Below are 21,574 nucleotides of genomic sequence, written 5' to 3' on the forward strand. Positions count from 1 at the left end.
GGGGTAGACGATCCAGAGCACAGGGCGGGGGTCAGCCGTGGACAGGATCCAGCTCCTGCCCGAGAGCTAGCAGAGATGCAGCCGTCAGATAAACAACGTGGCCAGGGGGCAACGCGCTGCCTGACTGGCCGGGGAGAAGTTTCTTCCCCGTGTACCTACTTTTAACAAACCCTTGCTCTCCGCGGCCCCTGCTTGGTCCCAGCTGGGGTTGAGGTATTGCAAGTGTGAGACGTTAGTGGCATTCAGCAGACGGCCCGGGCCGGTCCCGACTGGGGACACCGCAACCCCCTGGGTGTTCCACTCTGAGGGCACCGCCGCCCCCGTGTGTGGCGGGGGAGGTTACAGAGCCTGTCCCGTCAAGCAGCTTTACGCTACGATCTTCCCACCCTCTTGAGACTCCCGGGCCAGAGCTGGGCTCCTGCCGCAAACGCACCACCCGGTTATCCCTCCTCCTTCCTTTAGGCGCTACAACGTCCAACGTGGCGCTGCACATTGCGCATGCTCCACCTCGGGGACCGACGGGACGGGGCCGGGCGCGCTGACGCCATCACGCACCTCGAGGGCGGGTGGGCGGGGCGGCGTCGGGCAGGGCCCCCGCCACGTTGGCGCCGGCGGCCGGGGGCGTGTCGGCCTGTTTGCAGTCCGCGCGCGGACCTACTGCCCTGCGCTCGCTCTTGTGCTCGCTCGCTCCTGGCCCGCGGTCCGGCCTCCGCCGCCACTGTCCTAGCCCCGCGGAACCCGGCGCGCCATGTCTTCGCCTCCCGAAGGGAAACTAGAGACTAAAGCTGGACACCCGCCCGCCGGTACTGATTTGTTTCCCTTTCTGTCCTCGCGCGGTCTCAGTGCCTCACCCTCCCGAGGGCGGGCTCGAACCTGCGGCCGCCGGGCCCGGGCGGGCATCGACGGGGCGCTTATCGGAGGCTCCGCGGGGAGGGACCGGTCCTCGAACCCTGCCCAGGGTCTTAAATGCAGCGCATGAGCGCCGGTCCAAAGAAAACGTTCTGCTTGGCGCTTAGAGACTTGCCACCTCGAAACAAGAAACTTCTTTGGCGTGGGACAGTCCCTGGTAGGATGGTCACCTCCACGCAGCCCCGCGCTGGGGGAGACCCGTTTCTTTAAAGTATGAGAAACACAGCTTACTTGTGCTGATTTGTATGCAAATTAGAATGTCTCAAGGAAACCCAGTTGCACAACTTTAAAAAAGTTTTGGTGGCCAGTACTTCCGCAGAAGTACAGATGTTTAGGTAAAATGAGTAACAGAAACAGAAGTCACTGTATCTTGTAGGCCGATAGCATTGCGTGCTGACACAGTATCCAGAGGAATGTGCCTTTTATTGTTTGACAAATCACTAATCGCTCAGGATGATTTATTTTACCCTAGTTTCTTTAATACCCAGCTTTTGGTCACAGTGGTTTATTCCAGCAAGTCCTAAACTTGTCAGCCAAGCAAGTTAAACCCAGGAAGAGCCATCCTTCCTGGAAAATAGTGATCTAAGCCACCTTCATACTCGTCCCTCCTGGTTCTGAGCACAGTTGCCCTTTGTGATTGCCACCCTGTGCCAGCTGTGGGTTTCCATTTCTGCTCTCCTTTTGAGTGACGAGCCATCCATATGGAACGACAACAGGCCAGAGACTCAGAGGCGACTGGGTCCCAGGAGCCAAGTCACCTCAAAGTGCCAGTTTCTCTTAGGGTCTTAATCGCATGTGTTTGCGTTGTAAAGTCAGACTAGAAGTAACAGAATCTATAGAGCAGCGTGGCTTTGTTTGGTGGCTCATGTTGATGTGAAGATTCCAGGAAGACACTGGCCGGTCTTGTCACGTCCACCCCTCCCATCTCTCCTGTATAGGCCACTGCTTCTCCATCTCAAGGTCTCCATGGAGCAGTCCTTGGAATAGGTCGCTTTCCAGAAGATGGGCTCTTGTTCACGGCTGGAACTTAGGCTGTAGACAGCAGTAGCAGCAACCAGCTGGCCTTCTTGGGTGCCATCAAGTCGGTTTCTACCCCTAGCAACCCTATGTGACAGACTAGAACTTCCCCCCTAGGGTTTTCTGGAGTGTAATCTTGTGGAAATCGATTGCCAGGTCTTACTCCGACAGAGCCACTGAGTGCGTTTGAACGTCTAACCTTTCCATGAGCAGCTGAGTGGGAGAAAAACGGCTACCTGACAGGAAGGGACTTGAGGGCCTTGGGAATTTAGAGAAGGCACTGTGAGGGACAGTGGACTTTGGGGTCCTCTGAGGAAATTGAGTCGCGTTATGTTTGTGGGGCATTAGTGCAGAGGTACCTCGCGGGGGGTTTCCTGTGTGGATCAAAGCCTGGTCTGTAATTCCTACCCAGGTGGACCCATGTGCAGCTGCAGCAAGACGTGGCACCATCCCCATAGGCGGAAGGCCTGTTTGCACTTGTGGTCGGACTGCTCCTCCGGGCCCCAGCCCCAGCAGTCTGCACAGCCCCCCGACCCTGGAGTAGTAGGCTATGTTAAAGGGTGTGGATCAGAATGAGATGGGATCAGAGTAGCAGCAGTTACATTGTGTGTGGAGTCACGTCTGTATGGAGATTCTCAATATCAGAGATACAAACTGTACACATTAAACCCTTAGGAGAGTTTTCATGACGGGAACTGACATTTTCTTGCAATTGTCAAATGAAGAGTGAGGCTTTGGGAATTACAGATTACGCAGCTTGTGCATGCCTGTGGAGAGAGGACGCTGCGTTAGTGCTGGTGAACACGGTGAACAAGGTCGTGGTTTTGAACCATGTCTCTTGTCTTCTGGGAGGCTCCGTTTCCTTTTCTGTGAACTGCCAGGGTTTGGGACAGATGATCTTCCTCTGGGAATCGTAAGGCAGGGCTGCCTTTCCTCCTTGGCTCTCACTGGGGCTCTGTTGTCTCCATCCTTCTTGGAGCTCAGAGCCCCAGGGCAGGTAAGCCTGCAGCTGAACTCCTCAGGTGATCCTGGAGGTCCTTTTCGCCTTTGGCAGTCCCTGGGTGGTGCAAACAGTTAAGCCGACAGGTTGGAGGTCTGAGTCCACGCAGAAGTGCTGCTGAAGAAAGGCCCGGTGATCTCTTTCTGAAAAATAAGCCGTTGAAAACTGTGGCGCACAGTCCTGCTCTGACACACATGGGTCGCTGCGTTGGAATCACTTGCTGATGACTGGTGTGGGTTTTAGCCCATTGGGGCCCAGAGCTCACTGGGTGGCAGAGGTTAGATGCCACCGCCATCCAGCTTTTTACCAAGACTGTTAGGTTTGGACAGGGCTACAGGGAGGCCCTTGGCACCCCGGCCCAGAGGTGCAGGTTAGAAGGTGCCTGTTAGGCCGCGGTGTCACGCCTCTGATGCACTGTCGCCCTTGTGGCACAGAGAGGCCCTGTGTGGGAGCCTTTCTTGGCAGGAAGCTTGGCTTTCTTGTTTAGTCTGGCATAGCCAGAGTAGGCGGTTTTGTGGAGTAGTTTTTTTTTTTTTTTTTTTTTTTTTAAAGGCAACCCACTATAATAAAGGATAATCATCAAGGGGGCCAAGAGCAGAGCCCATCAATCAACGTAACGGCCTGGAAAACCTGGGGAATGCTTTCATTAGGAGTGTCAATTGGATAACAAAGACTGGTACAATCGGAAAGAATAAAATTCTCTTCCTGTGCCTGTCCCAGGGGCTCTGGTGGTACAGTGCTTAAAACATTTGGCTGCTAACTGAAAGATCAGCAGTTTGAAACCACAGCTGCCCCACAGGGGAAAGATGTGGCAGTCTATTGCATAAAGATTTACAGCCTTGTAGCTCTAGTGGCATAGTACCTAAGGCATTTGACTGCTAACCAGAAGGCTGGCGATTCAAACCCACCAGCCACTCCTTGGAAGGAAGGTTGGGCGATCTACTTCTGTAGTGATACCACCTTGGCAGCCCAGGGAGGGGTCGCCATGACGACAGCAGTAAGTTTATTTTTAGTTTTAAGCCCTGGGAAGCATTTGTAGTCTTTCCTACCATGAGTCAGGCTTGACTCACCAGCAGTGGGTTTTTTGATTTTAGGTCTGCTCTCGGTGCATAAGTAGCTTTGGTAGTGCAGTGGTTAAGGCGCTCTGCAGGAGAAAGAAGAGGCAGTCTGCTTCCATAAAGATTGACAGCCTTGGAAACCTACAGGGCAGTTCTGCTCTGTCCCGTGGGGCAGCTGTAAGTCAGAATGGACTCAGCAGCATAGGTTTGGTTTGCTTTTGGTGCCCACCTCAGTGGTCTTCTGTGTTTTCTCTTTACTCTGTCTGCTCCAAGTCCCGCTGGTGTGTTCCCACAGCACCCCGTTCTCCTTCTCACACTTAACCTCCGCCTGGCTGCCTCCCCTGGCTTCTGAGGCTGCATGTTACTGATACCTTGATCCCCAGTGGCCGGCACAGGGCTGGCCCAGAAAACCCCAGGGCTAGCTCCTTCCTGATAGGTTTCTCCAGGGGCTCTTCACGTCCCCCGTGGCTTGCCGGGCCTGCGCCTTGCCTCGATCTCTGCACCGTCTCCAGTAGTGACACGGGACACTCGGCAAGCTCAGGAAGCACAGTAACAGTAGCAATAACGGAACCAACGTTTGCTGAAAGTCCCCGTGTGCCCAGGGGTCCCGGGCGGTGCAGACCATAAACAAGCTCAGCTGCCAACAAAGGTTGGAGGTGTGAGTCCACCCAGAGGTAGCTCTGAAGAAAGGCCTGGTGACCCGCTGCTGAAAAGTCAGTTCCTGAAAACCGTGCAGCATGGTTCTGCTCTGACACAGGTGGGGTCGCCGTGAGTCAGAATTGGCTGGACAGCACCTGTTTCTCTGTTTACTTTGTGCCCAGCTCAGTTGTAAGCACTTGGCATGTACTTGCTCATTGAATTAGCAATTACTTTACAGTAGGGTCACTGTGAGTCGACCCAACAGCCATGGGTTTTATAGTTGGGGTAAAGAGGACAGAGCCACTGAAAAACTGGCTGAACTCTCCAGAGAGCCTTGCCGATTCCCCTGAGCTGGTGACCTCCAGAGTGACAGCCCTGAAGGCCCTCGGCTGCTGGGACTTCTGGGGACATGCCATCACTCACCAGGTGCCCTTTCCAAGGTGTGAGATTTAACGAGATGGCACAGACAGCCTCCTGAAGTTTCAGAGAAAGGTGTCGGGTCTGTGCAGAGTAATTGTTCTTTATGAATGATGGATGGCACTGCCTGTTGTCCTAGCAAGTCTGCTGCAGTCCCCAGTCCCCTGTAGAAATCATCAGACCTCACCACTGCTGTCGGCTACAGAATATTTGCAGGGAAATGGGGTGAGACTGCTTGTTTGGAGAGTCATTGCAAATACAGATTATGGAGTTGGAATTAGTGAGGGGCTGTTTGATCTAATAGGAGCGGTAGTAGGCCACAGCAGAGAGAAGGCTGTAATTAAGCCCAGCGATAGCTCATATCCGCCAGTCTTTGTGCCTTTGTGGTAGTGATGTGTATACAGTCTCTTGTTAAATCCATTTTGCTAGTCCCCTTTCCCCTCCATTTGCCAGGGGAGCCCACAGCAAATGTCCCTGAAATTCTCATAAATCTGGTATGTAATAGCTTTGAGTGTTACTAATTTTATGTACAGTTTGATTTGAAAAGTATATTTTACATTCTTTCTGGAACTGAGTAATGGAACTAGAAACACAGTTGTATTTATTTCAATTAAAACAAGAAACAGACGACTTTGCCACATTTATTAACACAAAAATAGTCCAACACTGTGATGAGAGTCTGTCACAGGCAGACATCAGTTAAGGACACCTCTGAGAGGCTGGGGTGATGACTCTGTCTCCCTACAGAAGGGTTTTCAGATGCTCTGTGCCATTCTGCTGCTAGAAACACAAGACTCACTGCCCTTTTCTCCTATTGGCCATTGTTTTGGTTCTCTGCTGCTCTAACGAAAACTACCGCAAATGGATAGCTTTAATGAACAGGGATTTTTTTTTCTCTTAAGATGTAGGAGGCTAGAAGTCCAAGTTCAAAGTGCCAGCTCTAGGAGCTAGGTAAAGGGCCCTTGACCTTGGGCTTCAACTCTGCCTCTTGCTCCTGGCCATTGGAGCTGGAGGCATCACTTAAATCAGACAGCTGTGGGCTGCTGAGGCTGATAGACCCAAGGTTGACAAGTAAAATGGCACAGTCCCAAGATTATCAAACAACCCAGCAGGCCACTAGTTCAAGTCCAGAGACAGTCCCAAGATTAGCAGACAACATGGCAGGCCACTGAGATGGAGACTCGGCCAACTGCAGGATCCCAGCATGCCAAAAAGCTCAGAGACCTTTCTCAAAGCTGCTGCTTATACACGGGAAGCAGACCACGTCCTAAGGCAGCTACTCAGCTGTTTCAGTAGATTCCACCATGAACCCAAGGTCCTGAGGGTTGAATCGTAACCCACAGCTCTGGTTGTGTTTTTGGTTTACTCACCAGAAACATCCTCACACCCTTTCATCCCTCCTTTGTGGTGGCTTGGCTGTCCTCTGAGTAACAGATCTCAACAGCTTTTCTCAGATAAGAACAGAGACAGCATGCACTTGGTCCATCACCTACAGTGCTGCTTTGTGGACTCTTTATAGGAATTGGCAGCCCTGGGACTGGACCCTGCCCCTGAGTGGCCCAGGGAACACCTTCCTCATTCGTCCAGCCCACCTTCCTACTGTGGGTTTTTCTAGCCTGGCGTTGGTGGTTAGCAAACACGGAGCTGTTGGCCTCACCTTGCAGTCAAGTCCCCTGACATGGGACACCTGGCCACATGATGAGTCCGTGGCCTCTTCAGGGTGTGCGTGTTCACCAGCATCAGCCAGGGGATGAAGCACTGTCCTCTCCCATTTCCCCTTGGGCTTCAGCTCTGCCTCCTGCTCCTGGCCCACTGAAGTTAGAGGCTCTTCTTAGACAGCTGTGGGCTGCTGAGACTGACAAGCCCAAGGTTGACAAGTAATGAGGCACAGTCCCAGTATCATCAAACCACATGGCAGGCCATTAATTCAAGTCCATTGAAAGTCCCAAGGTTGGCAGAGCGTGGCAGGCTGCTGAACAACGGTACAGCTATATGCAGGGTTCAGGTGTGCCGTAAGCTGGAGACCATTCCCAAAGCTGTTACTTATATATGGGAAGCAGACCACATCCCTGAAGAAGCTACTTAGCTGTTTGTAGTAGATCCCACCATGGAGTTGATTGCCAGTCTCATCATGGGGCATAACTACCACCAGCTCCCCAACCCCTCAATCAGGCCCAGCCAAGTTGATACACAACCTTAACTACCTCATGATTTTACTTGAATCCACAGTCAGTGCCCATGGAAGCAGGAGTCATGAAATCAAATGACATTACATTGGACAAATCTGCCAAAGACCTCTGTAAAGTGTAAAAGAGCAAAGATATCCCTTTGAGGACTAAGGTGCTCCTGACCCAAGCCATGATATTTTCAGTTGCCTCATATGCATGTGAAAGCTGAACAATGAATAAGGAAGACCGAAGAAGAGTTGATGCTTTTGAATTGTGGTGTTGGTAAAAAATATTGAAAGTACTGTAGGCTGCCAGAAGAATGAACAAATCTGTCCTGGAGGAAGTCCAGCCAGAATGCTCTTAGAAGCGAGAATGGCAAGATTTCATCTCCTGTCCTTTGCACATGCCATCAGGAGGGCTCAGTCCCTGGAGAAAGGGTATCATACTTGGTGAAGTAGAGAGTCAGCAAAGAAGACAAAGACCCTAGCAAGTGGCTGCAGCAGTGGGCTCGACATGGCCACGATTGTGATGGTGCCACAGGACCTGGTGGGTTTTGTCCTTCATCCATCTGGCCCCACACGAGGCTGAGCTGGGGTGGCACCCAGGGGTGGGGCACCTGTGTCTGTCACCTCCGCATGGAACTTCCTTTGAGAGGAAGCCTGCTGGTCTTGAAAGTTGAGGCTGTACTTTGAATGAGAGTCCCTGGGCGTTGCAAATGGGTAGCGTATTTGGCTGCTAACCAGAGGGTTGGCTGTTCGAGTCTACCCAGAAGCATCTCAGAAGAAAGGCCTGGCCAACTCCTGAACCCCCAGCCACTGCAGCCCTCTGGAGTGAACGCAGTTCTGCTCTGAGACAGGTGGCATCCCTGGAAATTGGGGAACCACCACCACAAAAGCCAAGTGTTTTTTTTCTTTTCCCAACGTCTCAGGAAAATGCTTCCATTTGCCAAGAGTTCCGCAGAGCTGTGTGACAGGCAGCCCGCCGCCACACTTTGCCAAGTGAAGGGTCCCAGGGGCGGTGGTGGAACAGTCACAGCAGCACATGCTGTCATGGTGCTTGGCACATTGCACCTTAAAATGCATCTGTCTCTAGCCTTGACTTAGCATCATTGTTGCCACTTTTTATTGCTGCATTAATCACCAAACACACTGGGAGGTATTAGTGAAGTTAATTGTTTTTATCACTGAATTCGGTGGCAGTGCTGATGCTGAGTGACCGAACCCTGACATGGCATGCTTACAGCACAGTGGGGCAGGGAGCCCCCCTGCCTTTGGAGCTTAGGACGGCTTGGCCCGTGCAGATGTCAACTTGATGTCTGTCATCAGTCTTCTTTGTGGGTCGTTGGACAGCTCTTTTTACCTTGAGTCGGGTTGCAGAGCACGTCTGTGAGTTAGGTGGAGAAGTTTATGTCTGCCATGTTGAGAAGACACCATCTTCAGCAGGCCCTTGAGTCACTCTCTGATGGCATGGGATAGATGGTGGTGCAAACAGTTGACACACTTGGCTGAGACCAAGAAGGTGGAGATTGGAGTCCACCCAGATGCAACTCGGATGAGTGGCCTGGACAACTGCTTCCAAAAGATCAGCCATTGGAAACCCTATGGAGCATTTCTCTGCTCTGATGCACATGGGGTTGCCGTGAATTGGAATCAACCTCATGCCAACTAAAAACCATTTACAGAAACGTGTAGTGGGACAGTGCTTCCAGGATCCTTCCAGAAACATTCAAAACTGCTGAGTGGAAAACTATTTGATCATACTGTGGAATTTTATTTTCACTCTCATTTTCCCACAGTGTAGCAGATTATAAAATCTGGCCAGTTTTGCTTTTTAAAACAATAAAGCCAAAACAAAAAACCTAGAGATGCGGGATCCAATTTCTTTTTTCAGTCTGAGCTCAGAGTGAGGGAACTCCCAGAGGGCCAAGAACAAAGATGGAACTGAAAATCCGAGCGGTGAGCAGGATCCTGGGGCCCCTCTGAAGCAGGGCTGACATTGGAGACCCAGCACGGAACCAATACTCAGAGGTCAGACCTTTCAAGGGGTGGGGAGGAAGGTCTGCCCAGGAACCCAACAGGATGGCCAGGGAGCTGGTGGGCTCCGGATTCTCCTTGAAAATCTGTAATCGAGCTGATGTGGGCTTGAAGTTTAAATTTATACTGTTTGTTCTGGATTCTTCTATTCTGAGAAGTCTGACATAAAAACGTTTCCAGGCACCTGCCCTCCAGATCAACCCCTGGTCCCCAGGTGTAAGGTCCTGCCGAAGACAGGCTCACAGCCCACAGTCCAGCACAAGAGCAACCATCCTCAGACGGAACACGCAGCAGGTGGGACTCCCAGGGGCCTCACGTAATAAAACAACTGCACAGTTTATTTCCATCACCATCTCCAAAAGCGTGACAGACTGTGACCTGAGAAATACTTACTAAAAGCAAACCTGAAGGAAACAAACCTGGAAATGGTGGACTCAATCTCTTTGTTTTATCTCAGCTCAGAGTAGGGGAAAGCCTTTAGGCTAAAACGAAGCTGGAACTGAAAATCCACACGGTAAGCATGGGCGGTCCACTGCTGCTGTTATTGCGGGCCGTCGAGTTTAGGCTCATAGCAAGCCTGGAAAACAGTAACACTGCCCCATAGGGTTCTCTTTGTGGGAGCAGATCACCAGTCCTTTCTCTATTGGAGTCACTGGGGGGGTTCAAACTGCTGACCTTTTGGTTAGCAGCCACACACTTAACCATTGCTCTACCAGGACCCCTTGGTAAGCCAATACACAGCTATAAAACAAGTGTGCATGTGAAAACTTAAGGATATAGAAGAATTGAAAACATGAGTACAGAAAACACTTGATTAAAAAAAAAGACTGGACAAATTTGAGGGGAAAAAAAGTAAGATCTGGACATTAAAAAAATGAAATGATTGAAATAAAAATGAATAGATGAGTGCCATCCAAGGCACAATAATTGATCTCTTCATGTGGAGCAACAGGGGAAGGGGATCAAGAGGAGGAGGAGAGGGAATGTATGCTAATTGCCACCAAAAACAGCTGCCTCTGTGCAAAGAGATCAGAACTGGGGGGTGCCAGCTACCACTACACTGAACATTTTGACCAAAAATTGTATAGAAGAATTCTGATCAAAAGGGGGGAAATGCAGAACAGAGTTTAAAATTCTCATGGACTCCAGACTTCCTGGAGCCATGAAGGTTAGCTGAATCCCTGAAACTACTGCCTGAAATCATCTTTAAACCTCAAATCAAAATATTCCCTTAAGTCTTCTTAAAACCAAGCAGTAATTTAGCTTAATTTAAAAAAAAAAAATATGTCTTGAGCATTATGCACTTTCAGGAACTATCTATATGGGATCAAGTTGATAGCAGCAGCTCAGAGGATTAGGCGAAAACCTTAGTGGGCAGGAAGTGTATATTGATGGGGAAAGCAGCTCAGAAAAGGAGGGTGAGGATGGTCACACAACTTGGAGAACATCATCAGTGTCCCAGAGCGGTATGTGTAGAAACGAGGATTGGTTCATGCTTTGTTGTGTATATGCCCAACAGTAACAACAAAATAAATTTTAAAAAGTCATTGGATGAGATACAAAGCAGATTGTTGGGAGAATTACTGAACAGAATTATGTTTCCTTCTTTTAAAAGTAGAATGTCACCCCAACACCTCCAGCCCCAGTGAAAAGAGGTGGCTGTGGGGAGATTTTTTTGTCCCACACCCAGGGCGCTGTTTAAACCCAGCTCTTTACTTGATCGCTCTCTGCTCAGCCTAGTCTGATGGACAGCTGCTTGGCTGTACCTCTTTGTACCCCTCGTAAAATTTCCCCCTGCACTTTAGCATCCTAAAGGCAAAGAAGATCTGTCTCGAGGAAACCCATTAGTTTTGTTTAGCATTTCTCATTCTTACCAGATCCTAGTCACCAGTTGTGGTTATTTTTCTTTGCAAAACAGCGTTAACAATTTATCTGTCAAGAAAATGCAAATCAAACCACAAAGAGATGCGCCCACTAGGAAGGCGCTTGTCAGAAAAGGGAAATTAGCAAGTGTTGGTGAAGATGTGGAGGAACTGGAATGCTCATCCATTCATGGTGGGAATGAAAAATGGTGTAGTGCTGTGGATCCAGTTTGCTGATTCCTCAAAAAGTTAAACAGAATGACCATATGACCCAGCAGTCCACTCTTGGGTGTGGATCCCAGGAATTAATGACACGTCCACACAAAGATGTGTTATGTGTATGTTCACAGCAGCAGTCATAATAGTCAAAAAGTGGAAACCACCCAGATGTCCACCAGCTGGTGAATGGATAAGCAAAATGTGGTAGGTATATCCATGTTGTAGAATATTCTGCAATAAGAAGGAACAAGGGATTCAGGCTCCTATGTGGATGAACCATGAAAAAATTCTGCCAAGTGGAAGAGGGCACGTGTGTGAGATGACATTCACATGAACTATCCAGAGGAAGCAGGTCTATGGAACATTAGGTACACTGTGGCCTGCCCAGAGGATGGACAGCTCTGTCCTGGAACAAGTGCAGCCAGAGGACTGCTCAGAAGGAAGGAGGCAAGACTTTGTCCCACATCGGATGTGTTATCAGGAGGGACCAATCCCTGAAGAAGGAAATCATGCTTGGTATAAAATAGAGGGTCAGCAAAAAAAAAGAGGAAGACCCTCAACGAGATGGATTGACACAGTGGCTGCAGTGATGGACTCAACCATAGCAATGATTGTGAGGATGGCGCAGGACCGGGCAGTGTTTCGTTCTGTTGTACACAGGGTCGCTATGGGTTGGAACCAACTCGAAGGCACCTAACAACAACATAGAGGCAGATAGGAGTCCCTGGGAGGTGCTGATGGTTGTGGTCAACTACTAGCCGAAAGGTTGGTGGTCCAGACCCGCCCAGTGCTCCACAGAATGAAAGGCTTGGTGAACTGCTACCATAAACGTTGTTGTTGTTATGTGCCCTCGAGTCGGACCTGACTCATAGCGACCCCTCCTTGGGTTTCCGAGGCAGTATCACTACGGAAGTAGATTGCCCCATCTTCCTTCTGAGAAGTGGCTGGTGGGTTTGAACCGCCAGCCTTCTGGTTAGCAGTCAAGCACCTTAGGCACTATGCTACCAGAGCTCCCACCATAAAGATTAAAGCCAAGAACACCCATGGAGCAGTTCTACCCTGCAAGACATGGCCACCTCAGTGGCAGCTGACAGCATCAACAAGATAGGGGCAGAAAGGAGATGCTTGTTGTCCGGGAAAAGGGAGGGGGGAGCTGGTGACTGCTAATGGGCATGGAGTTCCTATGAGTTGATGAAGATGTCCGAAAATTGGTCATGGTGAGCATTGTACAATACCATCAGTACATTCAAGACCACTGGACTGTATACTTCAAATGGGTGAATTGTATGTGAAGTGTATATAGTTTTAAAGGAAAGAAAACCTTTATTAAACAGAATTAACATGTTCCTGCACTCACTAGAAGGAGCCCTGTGGCAGTGAGGTTAAGTGCTCAGCTGCTAACCAGAAGGCTGGTGGTTCAAGCCCACCAACAGCTCTGCAGGAGACAAGACCTGGTAGTCTGCTTCCATGAAGATTGGTGTTGTGTGCTGTTGTTGAACTTGACTCACAGCAACCCCATGGTGACCCTATGGACAGAGTAGATTCCCCTGTAGGGTTTTCTAGGCTGGGATCTGTATGGGATCAGATTGCCAGATCTTTTCTACCACAGAGCTGCTGGTGGGTTCGAGCCACTGACCTTTTGGTTAGCAACAGAACTCTTAACTACAGCACCACCAGGCCTCCTTTCCCTAAAGATTTCAGCCTAGGAAATCCTGTGGGGAAGTTGCGCTCTGTCCTGCTGGGTTGCTGTAAGTCGGAATCGACTCTGTGGCAGTGAGTTTTGGTGGTGTTGGGGGACACAGTAGCTGTGTTGCTCCTGGGCTCAGTGGCTCTGGCACGGTGGCTGTCCCATGCCACCTGGCTTCATCTACACCATCCAAAGCATCCTCGATATTTGAGAAAACATCACAGGGCAGGACTTAAGTGGGCTCTTGTTGCGTTGAGAAGATGTGCAGAACCCAAAGCAAGCAGCCACTTAACTTGGTTTACACTGTGTTACACCGCTGCTCTTCACATGCACTTGACCAGAGCAGCACCGGGAGCCGCAGGAGGTTTCTGAGTGGATCTGGAGAAGAGGTTGTGTCAGTGCCGGATCATGCTGCCTCCTGCAGACACCGCTGCCCTTCCTTCCATTGTTCACAATTGCCACTGAGACCTACCTGGATGGGCTGTGGTCACCAGGCAGCAGAGACGGTCCAGCTTGCTGTCTCTGATGCGCACACCTTCCACTCCCACGTTAATCACACCCCTTTTGTTTCCGTTTCAGTGAAAGCTGGTGGCATGCGAATCGTGCAGAAACACCTGCACACCGGTGACAGCAAAGATGAGAAGGACAAGGACGACCAGGAGTGGGAGAGTCCCAGGTGGGAGAGCTCACGTGACCTGTGAACTTGTTTCCCATAAAACTGGTATTTGGTTAAACGTTAACATTTGTTCTCTGCTCTGTGTTTTGGTAACTCCTGGGCTCTTTCATTTCCCTTCAGTGAGGTGGGGGTTTTGTTTGCAGACGAGGAGAAAAAGAACATCCAGAGCTGGCCTCCTTCCTGACTAAATCCTACCAGCCCACATCACGGCCACCCCACCAGCCCACACCGCGGCCACCCACCGGCCCACACTGCGGCCACCCCATGGCCACCCCACCTCACCCCACCAGCCCATGCTGCACCCACCTAACAACCACCCCACTGCCCCATGCACACCCCACCTAACCTCACCCCACTACCCCACATTACACCCACCCCACAGCCACCACTCCAGTCCATGCCACACCCACCACACCTCACCCCACTGGCCCACACTGCACCCACCCCATGGCCACCCCACCGGCCCATGCTGTGGCCACCCCATGGCCACCCCACCAGCCACACCACACCCACCCCACTTCACCCCACCAGTCCATGCCTCACCCATGCCACCTTATCCCACTGGCTCCTGCTGTAGCCACCCCACGGTCATCCCACCAGCCCATGCCGTGCCTACCCCACTCCACCTCATTGGCCCACACCACGGCCACCCCACGACCACCTCACCTCACCCCACTGGCCCATGCCACGGCCACCCCACAGCCATTCCACCAGCCCATGCCATGCCCACCCCATCGGCCCACCCTGTGCCCATACCACCTCACCCCCACCAGCCCACTCCACCCCACCCACCAGTTCATGCTGTGTTCCCTCCCACCAGCCCGCAGTGCACACCCATTTCCCCACCATCTCACACTTCCCCTCTACCTCCCCAGCCACCCCACAGTGTGCCCTCCAGCCTGGGGTTGGCCTGCCTGTTCCTGTCCATCTTCACAGTGCAGGGCAGCTGTGGGCAGACTGGCAGGTGGAGAGCCACCACTACCTGCCCTGTGTTCCCAGGGGTCAGCCTGGAAGCAGGCGGCTGTCACAGTAGGAGTGCAGGCACCTCCCACGGCCTCCGACGTCTGTGATGATGCACAGCTGCTGGCGGGGCCCGCTGAGTGGAGTCGGTAGCTGAGTCCTTGCACCACGGCATTTCCCAGGCCCCCACTGTCTCTCCAGAGATGTGTGGTTGACAGCAGGCAGTGGTTACACTTTGGCGATAGTGTTGGAAACTGTCATGCCAGTTGGTCCGTGGGGGTGGGAGTGGCAGCCAGGGCAGAGAGCCCCTGTATTTAAGAAGTGTCCACAAGCATTCAGGCACTCCCAAGTCTTCAGCCCAACCTTGAATCAGTGAGGCCACACCCAAGTCGGTGCCCAAGTGGCCTTACCTGACGCCTCTGCCCCAGCCTTGTGGGTCCTGGAGAGCTCCTCTCCCTGATTTCATACCTGTTGACCAGGGAGGTCAGTTTCAGGTGTGCTTCAGGGGCCTCCATACAAATGCACTTCCTTCAGCCCTGTAACCAGCATGCAACACAGCCATTGGTCTCTCTGAATTTCTCCATGTGCCGTATTTCAGGACAGTGTGTCAGCCAGACGAGAGGAGCTGTGCACGGTAGCTCACCTTTAGTTCTGTGACCAGGACCCATGATTCATTTCTTTGCAAGTGTCGGATAGTGTGGGTTGTCTCTGCTGTTGAGTAGAGCCCACCCCCTCCACCTTGTGGGCTGATGGAGTGGGAAGTCAGAGCCAGCTCTGTTGGAACCCACGGCAGACCGACTTTCCAAGAGTGTGACCCCACGAGCACAGGCCCTTTCACGAAGACAGGCACATCCTGGGTCACATGTGTCTGTTTGTGTGTATGACCCGCCATGGGCTCTTCTGTAAAACCTCCTACTGTGTGAGGACAGAATGCAGCCAAGTTGACAAGTGATTGTTCTCTGGGGCTCAGCGATGTGAGGGCTCAGCCCAAAGTGTGGTTTTTCGAGAAGGTGGCAGCTTCAAGAAAGTCCTAGAATTATCTTTCTCGCTGGCTATTTGCATAGGCTGTGCTTGAAACTCGTAACCTCCACAACCCTGTGTCTGAAAGCTGGGACCCAATGTGTTTGAGAATTTAGTAATTTGGAGATTTTAGGAGGGTGGTAATGATTGTAGGAGGAGAGGCCAGTCTACTTGCAGGTAATCGGTCGGTGAAGACCTGTGTGCACGGGTTGCCCTGCGTCAGAGCCGGCTGGGCAGCCGCCACGACAGGCCAGCTGTAGGAGAATGGTCCAGTGCATGTGCCAGAAGCACCTTCATTGGGGTCTTGAGTCACTGGCTGGTACAAACAGTTAACTTGTTTGGCCTCTAACCAAGTGATTGGAGGTTCGAGTCTACCCCAAAGCCTGATGATCTACTTCCAAAGCAATCAGCCCTTTGGACACAGTGAAAAGTGACACAGGTGGGGTGGCCCTGAGTTGGAATCAGCAGCCACTGGGGTGGCTTAGGGTTTTGGCAGCGTATTATAAACTGTAGCCAATGTTTACACTGTGTGAGGGCAACTTTAAAAATGTAGATGCTTGTGCCTGCTCAGAGCAGGATTTGCTACAAAACACGTTTATATCAGGTCAAGTTTGCCTCCAAAGGCATCATAGGGAAACGTTTGGTTTCCAGGGAGTTCTTGAATTCAGAACAGTGGGTAGGAGCAGGGGGCCTGTATTGATTCCCTTCTCAGGGGAAACAGGGAATGCCCTTGCCCTTCTTCACATCTACCTGCTTCCTTAAGAAGGAAAGAGGAGGAAGCGAGAGAGCCTTGCCCAGAAAGTAGATCCTGGAAAGTTAATGAAACATGCTGTGCTGTGTGAGTGGGTCAGGCTGCAAGAAGCTGTCTCCTCGCCGTCCCACGAGAGGTGGTGATTCACGGGCCTGCTTGGAAGCAAGGGTGTAATGTGTGTTCCTGAGCTGATGTACAACATTGGTGGAAGGTGAAGTGGTTAAATAAACATGCCACGGGATGAGTGGTCCTAGATGAAAGGATCAAGCATCCCATCTCTCTCCAGTTTAGCACCTTATTCACCTTTCAGATTTGTTCCCTATTGAAAAAACCAAGCCCGCAGCCGTCAAGTTGACGCCAACTCATAGCGGCCCTGCAGGACAGAGTAGAACTGCCCCATAGGGTTTCCAAGGCTGGCAGTCTGGAAGAAAACAGACCGCCTCATCTTGTTCCCCGTGGGACCAACTGTTGTCAAGAAGATTGACTGCAGGGTAAGGATTGCAAAACACGGGAGCAAGGCTTTCTGTGTTCCCTGCAGCCAGGTGGCTGCCCTGTGTCCCTTACGGGTGTGTTGCAGCTTGTCCTATGAGCTACTTCTCTGTTTGGTGCAGGAGGTTAACACAGCATCTACAGACATAGCATCTGCAGAGTGGGGTGGGCCTGTGTAGACTTGGCTGTCCCCATATGCCACCAGCACGACTCCCAGAGAACTGCCTCAGGCCTGCTACGCTGTCATAGTGCAGGCGGGTAACACAGCATCTACAGACACGGCATCTGCAGAGTGGGGCCAGCCTGTGTAGACTCGGCTGTCCCCATATGCCACCGGCACGACTCTCAGAGACCTGCATCAGGCCTGCTATGCTGTGTCATAGTGCACGTCCCCCACCAAGCATCCCTCCCCATTTTTCTGATATGTTGATTGGATATCATCCCAACAAACCTGCCAACCCACTGCTGTCAGGTCTACTCCAGGTCGTGGTGACCTCAGGTGTTACAGAGTACAGCGTAGTGTTTCCTGAGCTGTAGTCTTTGTGGAAACAAGTCACCAAGCCTTTCTTCTGTGTCACTGCTCAATGGGTTTGAACTCCGAACCTTTATGTTTGTGGTAGTGTTGTTGTTACGTGCCATCGAAGAGTAAACCATGTGTGCCACCTGGAGAGCTGTTTTAGTTCCTTATTATATTATTCTACCAAAAAAACCCCAAACTCGCTGCCAACGGGTTGATTCAGACTCTCATAGCAACCTCCTTTGGGTTTCCAAGGCGGTAAATCCTTATGGAAGTAGATTGCCCAGTCTTCCTCCCATAGAGTGGCTGGTGGGTTTGAACTGCCAGCCTTCTGGTTAGCAGTCAAGTGCCTTAGGCACTACACCACCAGAGCTCCTATTATATTATTAATAATTTCCACTAATTGTCAGAATGCAGTAAGCCTGGCCCTGCTCTAGTGTTCTGGCCATTTTAACTCATTAAATCCTTGCAACTAGCTTAATAGTGCCCCTGTTTCAGAACGGGTCATTGACTTTTCTCCCCATTCTGGATTATTGCTCCCAGTTCAACGGCACAGAGAGTTTAAATGACTTTTCCAAGGTCACCCAGCCCATGAACGGCAGGGCTAGCACTCCAGTGCTGGTGACTGAGTCCAAAGGCTTCATTCTTAGCCCCCCAGAAAAAACAAACAAATGAAGAGAGAACAGTTGCTTTCAGGTTGATCCTGTCTTTGGCAACCCTGTGAGTGCTGGAGTACGGCTGCACCCCACAGGATTTTCAGTGGCTGGTGTTTCAGAAGTGGATTGCCAGCCCCTTCTTCCAGGGTGCCTCTGGGTGAACTCAGAACCACCAGCCTTTCCAAGCTTAGCAGCTGTGAGTTAACTGTTCGCGCCCCGCAGGAGCTCCTCCCCACTGAGCTGTACTCAGCAATTGAGCACCTGTTCTGTGCTGGCTGCTTACTGAGTGCTTTGCGTGGTGTAACGCTCACACCTCCTTCACCCTGGTATCAGTACAAGCTTACAGAGATGAAGCTGCCGAGGCGTAGGGAGTTTAGTGGGTTCCGTGGTACGTAGGCAGCCTGCAGCCAGCTACGATTCAGTGCTGAGTCTTGTCTTAACTTGGAAGCCCAGGTCCCTCTCTGTGCCACAGAAGGCCCTGGGTAGACAGGATCCTTTGGAGGTCTACACAGGCTGCAAACCCCAATCCCTTCATAGAATACACTGTATTGCCATTCTGGGCTTGCTCGTAGTCTTGTCCACACTGGAGCAGCGCACGGTTCTGCCCATCGACAGCCTCTCCATCGGGGTGGTGGTGTGTCCATTGTCAGTCGGCCCCCGACTCAGGGCCACCCCATGTACAATGGGACGACACGCTGCCTGGTCCTCCACCATCCCCAGGGGCAGTGTGGATCAGAGTATGGTGCTTCATGGGGCTGTGGTTGGCTGAGTTTGGGAAGTCGATTACTAGGCCGTGGTCTTCACAGTCGGCCTTACTCCAGAAACCTTAGCACGGAAGCCTGTTAGCATCCTAGCAACACACAAAGCTCCACCACAGGAGGTGGCTGGGCAGGGGGGCATCGGCTGGGCATCACCCTCGGTCTCCTGCGGGGGAGGGGAGGATTCTAGTCCTGGACCACCACTTTCTCCCTCACCGTCAGTACATGACTTCGTTGTTAGTGTGTCACAGGTCACAGGGGACCGACCACCACTACCTCCCTCACCGTCAGTGGATGATTTCATTATTAGTGTGTCACAGGTCACAGGGGCCTGCTGGTTTGACTTCACATCTGGACAGGCTGTTTGCTTTTAGAATTTGTCAATCATTTCACTGTTCTCTTGGGATTGTATCTTGGCCTGTGACTCCAGCATCCACATTCACCCAGTCATGTGTTTCCGTGTTTTGAAGCAAGTGTTCCCCAGATAAGAAAATAAGTGTGTCGTCACAGATGCGTGTTTATCCCTTACCTGTCGATCAGTGTTTTGTGAAACTCGCTGCTTCCTTCCCAGGTATTTAAAACCAGCTTTAGTTTGCTGACTCATGTCGGGTGACTTCCTGCCGCGTTAGTCAGGAAGTGCAGTCCTGAGGACAGAAAAAACAAACAGCCGAGCGCTGAGCAGGTTATTATGTAACCGGAAGGCCTGCCTCTCTTAGTAGTTACTTTTCTAGCAAATATTCCTGTGACTCTGACTCCCTTTACTCTTAGAATTTTCCAGAGGTTGAGAAATCGTTGTTTTCAGGTATTACATTAAAAAAAATAAAAGGTAGCAGATGTTGCCCCAAATTTCCATCCGGCTGTGCTCTGGTGACCTCGTGGCTTCGGATCTAGGAGGAGGACCAGGGTTGTGATGATAACCACCTGCTCTCCGGAAGGCTCTTTTAGTCCTCAGAACAGACCCATTTACTTCCCTCAAAGCCTGTGGTGTCTGTCACATGCCCAACAGCTAGTTTTGTTACATAAAGAAGAGACTGCAGGCATCTCTGTGGCGCAGTGGTTAAAGCATTCGGCTGTTAACCAAAAGGTCAACAGTTTGAACCAACAAAAAACCCAAAAGAAAAAAAAGGGGCAAGCCGCCTCCAAAAAAAATTCCCGCCAAGGAAAACCCGAAGGAAAAGTCCGCTCCGGCCTCCAAGGGCAACGAAGTGGAAAAACCGGGGGCCTTGGGGGAAAGAAACTCAAAAAGCCAGGGCGGTCAATAAAAAACCAAGTTAAAAAGGAACAAGGCCCGAAAGCCCAAGGGGAACAAAAAGCCCAAAAAAAGGAAGGCCCAAAAAAGAAGGGGGGAAAAAAGGGGGAAAAAGAACAAGAAAAAGGGGGAAAGAAGGAACCAAAACTAAAAACAAGGCTTTTGTCCTTTGATGAAACAAAAGAAGTGTTTAGAGCTGCAGGTTTGGTTGTGAGTTCTAAGCATTCCTCCTGCCCCATTTAATTACAGCTTGGATCTGGGAGCTTGAATTCAGGAAGGAAGAATCAAATAACTCAAGCTCCTGTCTAGAGAGGACTTGCCCCCGAGTTGAATACATTTTCTGCTTCAGTCAACTATCAACCCTTCCCCCATTCATTCTCTGCAATGGCTGGAAATTAAGAGAGTGATCAAGTTAACAAGGGGTTAACTATTTTTCCTTTAAACAATCAAAGTCTAAGCTAATTGTCACTGACTCACCTAGTATTTTCTGAGACAACAACAATGTGTTCTGAGACAGCTGAAGTCAATGGGGTTTATTTAAGCAAAGAGGGTTTAAACTTTTCAGGCACAATGATTTTAATGTCACAAAAGCAGTAAAAGGCTCTGGTTTCTATGTAGCCATTATTACATATTTTATTCTATAACATCTGACCACAGGAGGGTTGATTTCACTTCACTTTGTACGCTTATTTTAGGAAAACACTCCTGATAGATCGGGCAATGCTTTGAGTAATAGCATAAAAGCGGAAGAGTCACACGTTCCGAGAGGCCAAGTCTCATGCAGACGACAGAGCAGGGTCTGCAAGGGAGACCTGACGGCCCCAATTCCTTCCTCCCCTCTTCCACCTGATGGGGGCGCTCTCCAGTGAGGATGGGCATGTGAGGTCGGAAGGGCAGGGCATGGGAAGGAGGGCACTGGGAAGCTAATGGGTCCCACCTGGTTTCCACGTTGTGATGGGACCAGATGTTTGACTGTCACAGCCTCAGAGCCCGTCAAAAGCAACAACAGCCACTGGGAAAGGAGGCCTCGGTCCCCTCCTTCTCATCCCCAGTAGGAGGGTGCAGCCGGATTCCTGTGACCTACGAGCTGTGTCCTGTCTGCTGGGCTCTGATTCACAACCTGCTGCAACCAAGCCACCCTGTGGTACCCATCGCTGCGAGAGGTGGTCAGGGTAGACTTTGGCGGCAGTCAGACTGGGCTCCTGATGGTGACACAAAGCGAAGGGCCGTGCGCACTGCGCTCAGTGGTCACAAGGCCATTCTGGGCAAAGCCTCTGGAAACACACACCGCGCTGCACAGATCCTCCTACAATGCACGCATCTGCAGGTCTGACGAGAAGCATTTCATCGGGCCTGCACACAACACTGAAACTGGCACTGGGGACGGGCTAGCCATCTCCAGGCGATGCTGAGGAAGTCGTGAACGTCGGGGAGTCCTGGGGTGCTGCAGACAGTTACTCTGCTCCAGGTGCTCACCAGAAGGCTGGAG

The 21,574-nt window shown here is 51.1% G+C and overlaps 1 protein-coding gene across 1 annotated transcript in view; it reads left to right on the plus strand.

Moving 5' to 3' along the window:
- Positions 1 to 748: 748 nt before the first annotated feature.
- LOC103206172 (death associated protein) overlaps positions 749 to 21,574 on the plus strand; it is an 85,471-nt gene continuing 64,645 nt past the window's right edge. The window contains exons 1-2 of the mRNA XM_007951613.1: positions 749 to 803; positions 13,589 to 13,685. Of these exons, the coding sequence (XP_007949804.1) occupies positions 749 to 803; positions 13,589 to 13,685 (152 nt within the window). The remainder of the gene's footprint in view (positions 804 to 13,588; positions 13,686 to 21,574) is intronic.

The sequence above is a fragment of the Orycteropus afer genome, unplaced genomic scaffold (genome assembly GCF_000298275.1).
Source record: "Orycteropus afer afer isolate SDZICR_OR568_19922 unplaced genomic scaffold, OryAfe1.0 scaffold00303, whole genome shotgun sequence".
In the NCBI taxonomy this organism is placed as follows: domain Eukaryota; kingdom Metazoa; phylum Chordata; class Mammalia; order Tubulidentata; family Orycteropodidae; genus Orycteropus; species Orycteropus afer.